Genomic DNA, 15,104 nt, shown 5'->3' with positions numbered 1-15,104 from the left:
TCAGGACATCTCTATAGGTGGTAATTGATTCTACAGATGCAGAGACAAAGGCACAAGAATGTTAAACAATCTGGTCAAGGTCACATCACTCTGGAAGATCTGTAAAAGGATTTATTGAACCTTAAGTCTGTATCTTAACCTTCCTCCAAAAACGTGAAAAAGTCTAGAAATGTCTCTACCATACAAACTGCAAGGATGTTTCCAATACAATTCCAGTGATGCACAACTGGTGATCAAACAAACGCATCCATTTCAGTTCACAACATCTTGTGGAAGAGACAGGGAGTGAGACTTTGAGGAACCTGAAAGGGATGCACAGATCTTCCCCCAGTGGTAGTGTGACATTCCATAGAGAACACGGAAGAAGAAATACAAGTTCAGTGAAGCCCAATGTTTCCCCACACTGATTCAAGAAACCACACGAGTGTCTTAATAGTATTCCACAAAGACAGAGTCTGTGCCTTCCAGAAGCCTACTCGTTCCATCCCCTGGAATGCAAAGATGATGGATTCATATTTTTACATTATTTTAACTGCAGGAAGAATCAAAACCAAACATGGAACCAATTTTCTGAATGAATTCCAGATTACTGCCATTTTGTAATGATTTCAGATGCGTGTACAGGGTTCCATGGAAATGGTACCCAGAAGATACACTGGGAGTTGTTCAGAGGAAGGAATTCCTAGTTGGACACAAAGTGCAAACTGAACCCTAAAGAAGCCATTATGTAAGTCACTGTCAGTACTAGAGGTGGGGAAATTAAGGTTGCCACAGTCGCCTTTTAAATATACACACTTACACACATGAAAATAATTAAGTTTCAGTTCTTAGCACGATCGGAATATGGAATGTGCGAGACTCCTTAAATGTGTTAAGATCATTCCCTGAGAGGTAAATTTTCCACCTCTGCCAGTTTTACACATATGTACATTTTGCATACATATTAAACATGCACTAGGGTTTAAAATCATTTAAATTGCACGTGCAGTCATTAGAATACAGAGGTGTCTGTAGCTGTGCAAGACTAATGCAAATGTGTACAAAGTTATAAACATGCACAAATAAAGTTGGAAACCTTTCAGACCTTCCAATTCTGCTTTACATAACTTCAGTACACTTTGTGTTACAGAAAACCTATGAAAGTAACTGCCATTTTTCTGATTACACAAAACCACCTTAGGATCTTACAGCCTCACAGCTCTTCACAAAAAAAAAGCCTAACGCCTTTGATGTCTGCTGTTGGATTTTTAAACACATATGAAACCTTGTTGTTAATGGTAACTCAGTCCAAGCAACTCAGGGCCAATGCTGCAAAGGTGCACAGTGCTCTCAGTTGAGACCAAGGGAGTGGAGTTAAAATGCTGTGAGGAATGTGGGATGTGATGATCCCCACTAAGAGCACAATCCCCACTAAGTTTGTGTGGAATATGATGGCTGTGAAACACTCTCTGTCCTCGTGCATGTGGTGTATTCACTGACACACACACGGGTGTGTCCTGCAGCTGGTGGGGGGGTGCACAAGGAGAGAGACAAGATAGAGGGACTTGGACAGCACATCAGGCCTCCCAGTCACAGTGTGGTTAGGGTACACTGTTAAAACAGTACATAGTTATTGTTATAAATTATCTGATTGAAGTCAGAAATGAACTGAAGTTACCCACACGTGGGCTCCCCTGCTGAACCCCACCTGAGGCAGCACTGGGACCAGGGCAGTGCCAGCTCAGGGGCCACACTGACTGATGTGAGCCCTGCAGAGCACAACCAGCTGAAATAACGGGCTCTTATGGTGCATTAAATACAAAAATCAAACTTACTTCTGTCCCATCTCCTTTGACTGACACTAGGGAATTCAGCTGTCCTTAAGCCTTTGATGGGAAAAAAAAAAAGGTCTGATTCCAATGCAATTTCTCATCATTCTGTAACACTAATGTGCAAGACTCCATGGCAGAGACACTGCTGACAAATGCATATTCTCTTTTATAGGTACTGAGATGTCACAGGAATATCAAGCATAGCTCAGAAATAATTAAATCTCTTTAGGATACCATAGACAAAAAGATATTTAAAAGATATTTAAAATGAATTCTATATATTTACATTGATGTTGTGGTCAAGTATATACATGAAATGAACCAATAATGTGAAATGGCATCTGCCTGTCCTCAGTGCCTTCACTAGACTTAACAACTTCTGGATCCTTGCAATCATGAATGGAATGAAGGGGTGGAATGTTGCACAGCAAAAGAAGACATTTTGCACTGCAAGTCGAGACTCTACCAGTGAATTCATCCCTTGATAGAAGAGCAGACAGAGACAACCCCCCAGAGATACTGAGCAGTTTTAGTGCCAGGCACGGCGCTGCTGCAGACTTTAAATTATGATGTTGTACTTACAATTGTGGGTTGAGTAGTTGGAATATAGGTGGTGGTCTGTGGTACCTGGACCAGTTTTATAGGCTGGTTGCTTGTCACACCTGTTGCTATCTGCAGAGACAGCACGGGCAACCTCAGTAGAAGCCTCAGCTTTTACATAAATTCCACCTAGTTGTTGTTACTACGATAGGAAATTTATGTTGGATGTTTTCTTTGTGTCAAAAATCTGCATCTCAATGAATTCACAGGTTACTTCTTTGTTAATAAAACAAAATTCAAATTGTGAACATGATCCATGTATACAGCATGATGTTTCAGGTAGAACACCTATGTGAAATTCCAGATTTGTATAACTGGAATATTCCCTGGCAAGCTTTAGGTCTCACATTCCCTATTTCCCCAGTAATATAAAGCTTGTGCCACCAGAACAATGCATACAAACATCAACTGAATGAGCCAGAGTTTAACCAACTTCATCAAAGTATTCAAGTGGAACAGCACATCCTTTTTCCCCCTCTTCAAATCTGTTTCCCCAAGTTACTCCCTTAGGTGACATGTCAAGCCCAGAGATCTTACACCAGACAGTAGCAAAAATGAACACAGCTCTCTAGATTACTACGCTTCCCAATTCTACAGGACTATCTCAATGAGACATCATGCTGGAATCACAATACTACAAAATTAGTTTGCCTTTAATATTTTAAAATACAACAAGGCTCCTACTGATGTGCAGGATCACGTGTAAGGGTTTGAAGGATCAGCCCCCCCTCCCCACTAAAATTTTTCATTTAATAAATCTTGCAAGGGGAGAAAAAAAAAATGATGCCGAAATTGCTAATAGTCAAGCCCTACCTATAAAGCAGAATCTTCTCTATAAACATTTTCTATATATGCAATGTTAAGTCCCTTTTATTAGAGCATTTGCCCATCCTTGCCTACTGAATACTATCAGAGTAGATGCTATGGAGGATTTCGGAACTGCTCCGTTAACCGTAGATCCAGGTGAACTGTTGTATCAGTGTTATGGAACATTGTGGTACCCTAATGACAGTCTGTGGTGATAAAGTAAGTTGATTTGAATGCAGGTCTTGAGCTTGGCCTCTGAACCCCCAGGCAAGAAGGGCTTGGAAGTGCTGCAGTCAGTATTGCTTATCAGAAGGCAACTTGTATCGAAAGATCCAGACCAGAAGCTACACTGATGGATCCTGGAGAGAGAGAGAGAAAGAGGTCCAGTCCCCTTTGGCTGGAAGGATGAGTCAAGCCAACACAAGGTTTTACTGGGAATAAGTGAAGGGGAAAGGGTGTTCTCAGAGGACAGGAGATTTTTTTTTTTTTTGACAAGACGAAGAATAAAAACCACAACTCTCTATGATTCCCCAAACACAATCTTTGAAATATGCAAATGGTCATAAAATCCTGGCTTATCCAGGGAAGCCTTCAGGGGGAGGTTTCAGAGAAATCTTACACATTATTTTTGTTTGAAGTGATGATACTCACTGTAACACTCTCTTTGCTTTTATCAGCTGAACCTTCCTTTTCCTTAGGGGTGCTGGCTGTTTCTGTGGGTGTAGACTGCACACTTGAACTGGGCTGGGATGATTTATTTAGTGTTTCTGTGCTAATTTCAGTATCTGTTTCTTGCTGTGTCGCAGTAGCTAAAATAAAGGGGGAAAAAAAAGAGAAAGTAGCCACAACTCCTGTGAACCAGTCCAGTCCCTCCTCACAGAAAAAAGAGAAAGTAGCCACAACTCCTGTGAACCAGTCCAGTCCCTCCTCACAGGCACATCTGCACATGAAGAAAAGGGTCCCTGTGTACCCACCCACCCACCCAAACCCCTCAGGTGGGACACAGGCAGCCCAGAACCCCTCAGGTGGGACACAGGCAGCCCAGAGCACCGTTACCTGACTGTGTGCACGATTTCATGTGCTCAGGCCAGTGAGCTTGTTGGCAGGGGTAGTCACAGTAGCTGGTATTCCAACAGCAGTAGAAGATGGCCTCTTTCTTGCAGTTGGCACACCACTGCTTCTTCTTGGTTTCATCCACTGCTTGTTGCTTTTCCAGTTCCAGCTGCTTCTTCACCTCAGCAATCAAACGATCTCGTTCCTGCTCCAGGCTCTGACGCATTTCAGCCATTGTCAGTTCTGCTCCAAATCCAGAGAAAGGTGGGTTTGCATTTTGCACCCCACAACAGCAAGGTGCAAACCAGTAATATTCATGAATTTAAACACAACATGAAATTACAACTGATAATCAAAATATGCAGCTGCTAACATACTTTGTCTTTACAAGCCTGGACTTGTTCTGCTCCGATATTCAGAAAATTATATTTATTCTCCTGTCTCATATGGTCATTATATCTTGATTCTTTACAAAAAGATGTGAAAGTTCCAAGAGGGACACCAACAAAGATGTAAAATCTCATGGCTACATGAATAAAGTGGTAAATTTGAGCCTTACTTCAGGATTGCTCTGAGAGCCACCCACTACTGATGCAGTTATAAATTGATATCTCAGTCACTGTGGGAGACTTGGAGTGAAATGCCTTAACAGAATCCTCAAGAAAGCAGGCAAATACAAATAAAGCATTCCAGTTCCAGCCACCTGGACTCAGGGTGAATCTTGGAGTCTTCTGAAAAACTCTCCAGTTGACATACTTTCCAAACACCAGTAAAGTTTTTTACTTAAATCAGTAGCTTCAGACTGGTGGCAAAGTGTTTCAAGAATTTTCCTTTTATTTCTGAGCACACTTAGACATTCAGCTCTGTGAACAGCAGGTGAGTTGTTGCCATACCCAAGTGAGTCTGAAGAATGTTATCACTGGACTGCAGCAGTGGAAAAACTGGTCTACCCTGATTTGAAAGAGCAAAATGTTACTAATGAACCAGAGACACGAGTCTGAGTATGGAGTTAATCAACCCTTAATGCACTTCCAGATGTGCTCTGCAAAAGGAGACTCTAAAAGTGGATGAGGACACTAAGGCTGCTTGGACTGTGTGTAGGTTAAACGAGACTTCATCACACAACTGCAACCTTCTTCCCACTGTCAGTGCATTGAAAAAGATAATTTAAGAAGAATCACATTTTAATCAGAGTTTCATTTCCTGCCAATATGGCTGAGTGAATGTAGAGATGAAAATCCCCCTCCTAGAAGGAATATTCTTTTATCTGTTTAAGGGAGCATTTTGACCTCATTCCACTGACAGTCTGGCACCAAGACTGAATCAGGGTTGTCTGTTCACTTTAAATAAATAAAGCCCTTACACCAACAGCTGATAGGAAAAAAAATGCCAGCTACAGTCTATAAATTGGCTATATTAAGAGAATCTGGTTCCTATGAGAATTAGTACAAAATAACCAGTATACAATATCTCAAGAAGAGGGATTATCCACTGATGCATAAAATAGTCATTCTGCCCATCAACAGCTTAGCCTGAATTTGTCTCAGAGGGCTGAACAGCTGTTCCTGCTCATGCACAGATAAAGTCACTTTGGGTTCAGACTCCAAAAGTGTGCACTAACATCAGCACAGAACAATACAAATGGTTTTCTGTTCTGTCAACAATTTGTAGCATCATGTGATGAAGGTAATACATAGTTCAAGCATTTCCACTTTCTGTGTAGGACAAAACCTGACACTGTTTTGGACTGTCATTTCCATACCTAGGTTATGCTTCATTTCTGAGAGTTCCTGTTGATGTAGCCATTGAAGTTTTTCTATCTCGATCCTCAAACGCCGAATCTAAACATTAAAAATTTAAGTCAGTAGTGATAAAGAGGGTGTATAATAATTACACAATAATAATAATTATACAAATAATTATACAAAAACCCATGCCCAAAAAAATGAGCCTGATCATCATTTATATCAAGGTTCCTTCATATTAACATGAGGACAAGACCATAATAAGCCCCAAACAAAAGTCTGAAGTATTCTGAATATTTATCTGTTAGATTTGCTTATCATGAAGAGCACAGGATTGTTTGAAAACAAAAAGAACTTCTATTAAACTTGCTCTTGCTTCCTCTGAAACTGCCAAGTTTTAAATTTCTGACTGGAATCTGGTATTTTTTCAGTGTCTTTCTCTACCACTCTAATCAGCACTTCTAAAACATCACAGAAATTAGGATCTCTTGCCAGTCTCCATATATAACATTTTGTAGATATAGTTATGTGGTACTTTTATTTATATCTATAAATAAAAATACTAATTTGCAACTTTCAAAAGTTAAAATGCAAACTTTTTTTTAATGTTACACTAACCTCAGCTATTGTACTTCCAGTAGTATTTTTTGAGAGATCATTATATATTTCAGTCATTGTTCCTTTGATGGCATCCATCATCTGAAAGATAAAAGGAAAAAAATAATTCTTTGATATATATTTTTAATAGATTCCCACTTTCACTTCCTTTCAACCACTCTAATGTGAGCTTATATTGCTATCAATAATGTATTATCTTTATATATATATATATTTATCTGGTCTACTTTTAGAGGACTATGTAAAAGGTAAAACACAATATTTTTGATCAGGACTCTGATTTCTAATCCTAAACCAGTGAACTGCTTGACTTTCTACTTTTCTAAGAAATTGCTACTGATATAATTTATGAATAAAAAATATATAACCATGAATTGGGGAAAGAAATGCAATGTAAAAATACACAGTATTCACATTGATTTTTTTTTAATTTAAAGATCTAAGAGACTATATGGAAAGCCAGTGTCTCTTCCCTCACTGTCACTGTCATGACACAAGTACTACACCACCCCTTCTCTTTAACACTTAGTGTCTGTTTTAATGCATGGACATACATTTATGACAAGTTACCAACTGATGAAGTTATACAGTGTTTTAAAAGAAAAGTACAACTCTCTTTATGTTCTGCTGAACACAGATGACAAAATACTGTTTGCTGTAAATATGATGTTGGGGGAACATCTACACCTTTAGGAGAAAACACAGAAAATGCTCCAAACCACAATGTAACATGAATAAGAAGCAGCAGAACATGGGAAAGAGAGGGTCTGAAGTGCCTGAGCAGCTGAAGCCCCTCTCACACCCTCTGGCTTGGAATGGCAGCATTAAGACAGGTCTAAATATGTGGTTCTGCACTCTCACCAAAATCTGGCTGTTCCTACCTAGTAGGATGAATTTGCAACATATGACAACCTGAAAATAAAGTTATTTCAGAATTAGTTCACTTCAAAATCAAATTTCAAGGAAGCCTTACTGAGGAACTTACTTTGCTGGTATATTTAGCAATATCTGCAGCCACATCAGCTGAAGCTGTTGCAATGGGCAGGTCTGTGTTTAGTGAGGAAGAAAGTGTACTTGCAGATCCAGAACTGGTAACCATAGAAATAGGCTGAGTGCTTGTGACTAAGGTTATAGTGGACGTGGAAGTGCTCTGGGTGATCTCTTTTTGCTGCACAGCTAAAAAAAAAAGAGAACATTGAGTGGATCAATCACGTAAGAAATTATGAAAATAAACGGGCAAACTTCTAACTTGGATATCAAACTTAACTGTGTGCACATAACCATTGCAGACTTGCATTACTTATACAGTGGTGCCACCTAATGATTAATTATACAGTGCCCAGCCACGGAACTTGTACATAATTGCAAAGCTTGAAGGTAATAAAGCAAATGTAACTTTGAAACTTATGATTTCAGACTGGCCAGTGCAAAAGTCTTCCTCAGTTCTGTATTCCTCCCATCTTGGGACTTTTCTATCCCACTTCCTTATGAAGCCCCTCCCTAACTTCTCAATCTGGAAAACTCCCTACTAATAGCACACATATAAGTCAGACCTCAACATTTCCATATTATTAAGGTGTGAATGAAAGTATGATTCTATTAAAAATAAGACTTCACCAAGTTTCACATTTCTTTTTCCTCACTGAATATTTTCTGTATCAAATTTGTGCAGTCTGCAAGTAGGAAGATACCATTTCCTCAACCCTGCTTAAATGGCAGGCACAGAAGGGACCAGAGAAATGAGCCTCTGATAAACATCTGTATGTGAGCCATTACCTAAACCTCTCTTCTCTATGAAATCACCAGCATGCCAGTGGTTTTAGCAGAGGGGAGAACGTCTATTCATCAGGCACAGCAGTAAACATTTCAGTTTATTAACTTGAAATTACAAGGGAAGCTAATTTACATAAAGTTGCTGTTCTGTGAAGTGAAGCAACAGCAGCCTGGGCTTGTATTACCCTGTGCCTGCTATTAGTGAAACCTCAGGCAAAGGGGTGGTAAGAAAACAGTTGAGAAAACAGTCTAAATTTCCAGGGCTGTTTGTTCAGTAAACTACCATCAAAGTCTTGTTAAACAACAGGGATTTCAAAGACAAACAGAGCCTGGGTAATTTCATTGTTGTCAAATTATACTCTGAAAAACCATTCAGATCAGCTTCTTGTCAGATAAAACTGGAAGCAATTTGTACATACTGAGTGGTAAACATGCAAGTGGAACAGTTAATGGTTTTATCTTACAGTCCAGAATTTAATTCAGTTCACTCTTCCAAATCTCTGATGGCTAAGAATAGCAAAAAATATTTACACAGACACACACACAAGTTTTCTCTCATTAAAAAAGAGAGACATGACTCTAAATACACACCAGAAAGAGCAGGTGAGTAAGTTGCTGTATTTTAAAGTAACTTATCAGAGTAGAACCACACTGTGAGATTTTGTTAATATGGAAGAAGTCCTGGTTGGGCAGCCTTGGAGCACTGAGATCACTGCTGGGGAATTAAGACACCACAGGCACATTGGGTTAGAAAGTGTGTACCTTTAACTGCTTGTCTTGTCTGGTATCTCGTCCCTTGAGAGGACTGAGGTTGCTGTGACTGAGCCTGCTGGCTCTGCTGCTGTTGCTGCTGCCTCTGTACCTTCTGCATGTGCCATTTCTGAGAAGATGTCTGGAATTTATTGGAAGAATTCCACACCACCCGCTGCACAGCAGGGGCAGTTTCCTTGGGCAGCAAAGGCCTCTGCTTTTTCACAGGGCTCCCTGTGGCTGCAGAAGGAGCACTGGCAGTGGAAGCAGCACTCGTGGTTGCTGTCACACCAGCTGGGGGGGTCTGGGCTGCAGAACGGGTGAGGACTGGAGTTTCTGGTAGAGGTTGAGTGCTTGCACTGGAGGAGGGTGGAGTTTTACCTACAACTAAACAAACATAAAATGTTACACCAGCTTTTCACAAACACATCTGATTCATGGTTCTCCATCTTCTTTTTGGAAGAGCCATATATACCTTAAAGTCTGGTTTGGAATTAATTTCCTCAAAAGTCGTTGATACACTACAAGCAAAGTCATTTCAGCCTAGCTGAAGGTGGTGGCAGTTCAGGTGCATCAGTAACTAAGCAAAGCAAAACAAAAAGTACAAAACCCAGAAAAACCAGTCTGACCTCCTCTGAATTTATGTGAGAGTTTAGCACTTGATAGGATGTTTCTGGGTTACCATTTACACCTGTCATCCCAATTTCTATCAGGAGAAAAATACATTCTAAAGTATCAATGACTGAACAGTAAGTGAAGGAATAGGGCACTAAAAACTTTCTCAACAATGGTGAACTGGCACTGACAACCAAATGCAGATGACACCAAGTTGGGTGGGAATGTTGATGTGCTTGAGGATAGGAAGGCTCTGCAGAGAGAGCTTGACAGACTGGACTGAGGGGCTGAGGACAACAGCATGAGGTTCAGTAAGGCCAAGTGACGGGTCCTGTCCTTTTTTCACAGTCACAAAGAATGAAAAATCATTCCTGAAAATTGTTTTAGTACAGATTTTTATCTTAATGCAAAAATAAAGGTAACAATTCTGTCTTAGGTAACAGCCCTACAGAACAGGAGGAAAAAAAAGGAAGGAAAGAATTTCATCCTACCATCTTGTTTGGGAGAAGGTTCTTTAGATTCTTTCTTGTTTTTCCTTCCTTCACGAGCACAATGATCATCTCCTAGATCGATGACAAGTTCACTCTCAGAATCAGAGTCCAGTCCTAGATGCACAGTTGGAGAGTCTGTTTCATCTTTACCTTTCAGCTTTTCTTTTGCAGGATGCTGTAAACTTTTTCCCTTTTCGGAAAATTCTTTTTCAGTGTCTGAAATGGACTTTTCCTTGACCGGTTCTTCTGTTTTCTCCACTTCTGGACTTGTGCTTTTAAGTTCCTCCTTGTCTTCATTCTGTGCTGGGGGCTTAGGTTTTTTTTTCAAGCTCAATGATTCTTTGTCACTTCTTGTACCTTCCTTGTCCTCACCATCTTCTTGATCATTCTTTGATTTCTGATCCTCATCACTATATTCACTGTCACTGGTGTCAGATTTTTCAGAATCTTCAGAGTCACTGTGTTCTACTGCAGTATAAACAGCTTCAGATATTTCATTTATTCCTAATTGTGGGAAGGAAAGTACATTCCATGCTGACATCAGACTGACTGAAATTACCAAAAAAAAAAAAATACTCCATATGCTGGAACAAAGTGTGCACATACCATTATCTTAACTCTCAGTCCTTAAGCTACAAACTTAGTGCCCTGTCTCAGTACCCCAATGTGTAAGAATCAATCTCCACATACTCCAATTAATATTTGTATTTCATTCAATAGCCCTCCTTTCACTGCTTTTTTCCACCACCTGCAAGCTCTTTTGTTCAACTCAGGACCCAATGCTGGCAAATGCAAAGAGGACTTATTTTTTTATCCACAAGAAACCACCTTAAAAATCACTAATACCATTTACCTGATGACAGTTACTTACTTACATCCTAATTTGTGCAGCTGACAGAATTTGGGTACAATTCTCCAATTTTTCAGTTTACAAAGCAAATAGTAAGAGTATAATCCTGTCATGCTACCTACATCAGAATGGTACAAAAACAGATTAAAAGATGAAAGCTTGCTGCCAAGAATCTGAAACATCAGGTCTCACTGTGTTTTAAACTAGTTCAGTGCACTCTACTTGCCTCAAAAATTTCACTTCTCATCTACTCTTCTTTTAACACATAAAATATTTAAGGTTTAACTAGTCCAAAACTTATTTTAACCTCCATTTCAGGATTTTTTTTCAAGTGTATCCTTCAGATGCCCACTGTGTTCTTGAGAGACACACTTACCAAGTTGTGCTTTGCAGCTCTCTATTGTCTTGTCCAGGTTCAGCTGGAACCTGCTCCGGATCTGTCGTTTGGGGGAGATGAGCTGCACAGGAGTGCTCTGCTGCTGGACTGACTCACTCAGCTCTTTCAGATCCATCTCAGCTTTGCTACGGTCTAGAAAAAGAAACAGAAACTGAGAAGAAAGATTTTACAAAAGGAACAGAGATCACTGTCCAGATAAGGCAAATTTCACCGAGGATGACCTGAAATGTATTTTGCTTTTTCTAAAATTATGGGCTAAATAATAATTCTAAAATGACTTTACTAAAAACAACAGATTCTTCCTCTCTGACACAAAATGTGAGCATCAATTACATGGAGATTTTCTCCATCAACGTGAAATTATCAAGAAATCACCATTCAGGTCTGTAAGCTGTCGGACAGCACCCCTGCTAAACTACTGCTGCTATTTACTATTAGTAGCAGTATTTTCAGAGAAAATTAAATAGAAATAAAAATCCTTACAGTCACCATTTAAAATCCAAAAGTTAAGTTGTGAGAATACATATAAAAATCGTTACACTGGATAGATTAATAAATTAAAGATAAAATAATACAGTTTTCAATATATGTCAGCAAAATCTTGAGTTTTCATCTACAAGTAGAGAATTTTCACTCTGGAACACACATAACTGTGTGCAAAGAGCACATACTAGAGGGCTAAAGCTAAAACTGTCTTAGCAACTAAGTCTCATGTTTTTGCTTCAATTTTTCCATTTCAGAGACTGTATCCCTGTGGCATAGTCCTATATTTTACTCTTTGCCAAGAGTGCTGACACTCCATCAGTGCTCAGGGCACTAAACCAGCTGGAGTTAGTTGGTGGAAGAGGAAGGGCACATGAAGAAGGGGGAAGGAACGAAGAGAAGAATTACATTTGGCGAGTTTAACTCCTTGAACTGGCTCATGGTAGGATGAAAAGAGCCAGTGCCATATGCTGGGAAAGGCCAGAGGCCATGGAGAAGACAAAAGGTAACACTGGCACAATGTGCATTTGTGCTTTGTTTAAAGTTTCATTCCAGAGCAGGTAAATGTGGCACAGTATTGCCTAATTTTACTTTTAAAAAAATATATATTTACAAGACATAATCTGTTGATGTACAAGTCAGTGACATAAATATGAAGGGCGGAGCCAATGATTCCTCTGACCAGATATCCTTTACAAGTTTGAACTGCAGGATCCCAGAGTCCTCCCAGCACTCTGCTCAAGACACAAAGAGTCTTTGTTTTCTGGACTTTCACTTCTGTTTTTGCAGAGAGAAACCACGTTCACATTACACAGGAAGTGAGACACAATAATTAAATCACAGAATCATTAGATTCACACAAGAATCCAAGTCTGGCACAGCTGACACAAATGAAGAGGGGTTGCCATTTTCATTCCTATCACCAGAGTATATTTAGCAAAGGAAATTCCCCAAAGCTGAAAACATAACTCTACTTGAAAGCATTCAAGCAGTTCTTTTACGATATTGCTCATGGACCATAACATTTTACTCAAAATGTTATATGCTCCAGCTGATGTCTCCCACCTGTGGCTCAAACAACTGCAGCACTACAGATTTCCTGATGTTTTTCCAAATGCAATGTCACCCCAGATGAGACAACAAACAGCTGCAGTGCAGCAGGAGAAATTAATTCTATGATTATGTCCACACAGACAAATTAACATGCTGAAAAACAGACTTGTGGGCTTGTATCTGGAATCAGAATATCTGTAAGGCAGTGAAGACATAATTCATCATTTGAACTCAAGCCTTCCTGAAATATCTGGCCAATCCTGAGGGGCAGAATCTCGTTTCTCTGGGTAATATCATGTGGAGGCAAAAAGCAGCCAGAACTGAATCAGAACACTCACAGGAACAAAGCACAGCTGAGGACACTGAGTTACACCTGTTTGGCTTTCAAAACTATTTTACCAACTTAGAACTTACCTACTCCATCTTTCAAAATTCCACAATCCCAAACTTTACTTCTAGGGAGTTTCAAGACATCAAGAAACATTGCTAATTGCCTTTATCCATCTATCTCCCTAGAGAGGGATGGTCAGTGAGGGGGTGATGTGAAGGCAGCAAGACCGAAGAAGCTTTAGTAAATCCCAAATCCCAAAGATCATAAGAAAACCTTGCCAGCAATTCACTTGAGAAACTGATGGGTGAAGAGTAATTACAACCTTTAGAAACTTACCTACTGTTTAGAAACATTCATTTGTACAGTTCAGCAAAAAAACCCAAACATTCTTCAACTACTTCTTATCAACACAAAGTAACAATAACAGAAATTCCCTTTAATAAAACAAAACAAAACCACCCCCAGCAAATTTGATGAAACAACAATTACAAATGTGCCTCATTTAAAGACCCCTGTTCATTTAAAGCCACATACCAGTCAGTTTGTTCATATTACGTTGCACTGACACCACCACAATTTGTTCAGCTATAAGAGTATTAGGTTTTCAAAGGTCAAGACTAACCAAGATTAAGATTCAGAATGCTTCCTGGAGTGGAGGTTCTTTCTTGCTTAGAAGAAATTGGTGTTGATGCTTGAGGAGAGAAAGGTTTGGGGCTGCCTGACAAGCTCCCTGCTTGCCCTGTTCTCGTTGGTGCTGGAGAAGCTGAAAAAGTAGAAAATTAATAAAGACAGATCTAAAACTAGAATACCTCCTAATCGTGACAATTCTAACTCTTTCTGTATTTACTTCCACTCTCCATTCATTTTGATAATTACAACTATTTTCTGCTACTTAAACTGAAGGGGTTTGGTCACTTTTCAAGATTATTTATTAATTCTCAACCTGACAGAGAAAATTGATGTTTCTTATCTGCGATACTGGAAGTTAAACACCTTTTTTTCTAAAATTTCTTCATAACCCAAGTCATAATGCAGCCTGTCTTTAAAAAGTACATGGAATAGAACTAGTGCATTACCAAGTCCTGTATCCCACTTTTTTTTTTTTTTACCTGTATTTTTCTCAATAAAGTCCATGGATTCTTCACTGGCACTAAAATGACTGGAAGTTGCTTTTTTCTCTGCATCCTGTTCAACATCAGAGCCAGTGTGAACTGAGGAGTTTGTACTCATTGGTGACCGTGGCATATCTGTCAATGAAATCCTACGGCCTGTGCTGCTGCTCAGCATAGACTTGCTCATCAGAATCTTGGGTGATGCTGTCATATCAAAGTTCAGTTTGATTTTCTCTTGTTTGTCTGTCTTTGCAGTTCCAGCAGTCGGGTTTGCAGGGTCTAACAACATTTGGTATTGATTGTTGGGAGTATATGGTGTCCGGAAAGGTGCGTAATTAAATACTCCAAATTTTCTACGAATGTTATCAACATAAACCTCCATTTCTTGCATTGCACTATTGAAGATGCTTTTAGTCTTTTTCACAGAAAAAGGAATTTCTTTAGACATGAGGTAGCAATTATTTATTGGAACCCAGGCCCTATATATAAAACAGAAAAATAAAATATATTTCACACTGTGGATTGACATTGGCAACTTCTGTGTACATACTAATTTATTTTAGCCTGATCATAAAGATCATTTCAAAGAACCTACAGTTCTCCACAGCACACCAC

The 15,104-nt window shown here is 39.4% G+C and overlaps 1 protein-coding gene across 6 annotated transcripts in view; it reads right to left on the bottom strand.

Annotated features, from left to right (window-relative positions):
* Positions 1 to 15,104, bottom strand: part of ZMYND8 (zinc finger MYND-type containing 8) — a 48,062-nt gene that overhangs the window by 2,059 nt on the left and 30,899 nt on the right. For 3 of the 6 annotated variants that reach the window (XM_018073907.3, XM_018073908.3, XM_018073909.3), the window contains exons 11-21: positions 14,487 to 14,968; positions 14,000 to 14,140; positions 11,490 to 11,642; positions 10,264 to 10,767; positions 9,170 to 9,544; positions 7,620 to 7,810; positions 6,635 to 6,715; positions 6,034 to 6,112; positions 4,275 to 4,514; positions 3,870 to 4,027; positions 2,394 to 2,483 (exon numbers count right to left, since the gene is read on the bottom strand). In XM_018073907.3, the coding sequence (XP_017929396.1) occupies positions 2,394 to 2,483; positions 3,870 to 4,027; positions 4,275 to 4,514; positions 6,034 to 6,112; positions 6,635 to 6,715; positions 7,620 to 7,810; positions 9,170 to 9,544; positions 10,264 to 10,767; positions 11,490 to 11,642; positions 14,000 to 14,140; positions 14,487 to 14,968 (2,494 nt within the window). Of the gene's footprint in view, positions 1 to 2,393; positions 3,578 to 3,869; positions 4,028 to 4,274; positions 4,515 to 6,033; positions 6,113 to 6,634; positions 6,716 to 7,619; positions 7,811 to 9,169; positions 9,545 to 10,263; positions 10,768 to 11,489; positions 11,643 to 13,999; positions 14,141 to 14,486; positions 14,969 to 15,104 lie in introns of those variants that run through there. The other 3 variants (XR_001920841.3, XR_001920840.3, XM_018073910.3) reach the window with 3 other exon arrangements.

This window comes from Manacus vitellinus, unplaced genomic scaffold, assembly GCF_001715985.3.
Source record: "Manacus vitellinus isolate BGI_N305 unplaced genomic scaffold, ASM171598v3 scaffold_26_pilon, whole genome shotgun sequence".
In the NCBI taxonomy this organism is placed as follows: domain Eukaryota; kingdom Metazoa; phylum Chordata; class Aves; order Passeriformes; family Pipridae; genus Manacus; species Manacus vitellinus.
This window is presented reverse-complemented; position numbering and strand designations above follow the sequence as displayed.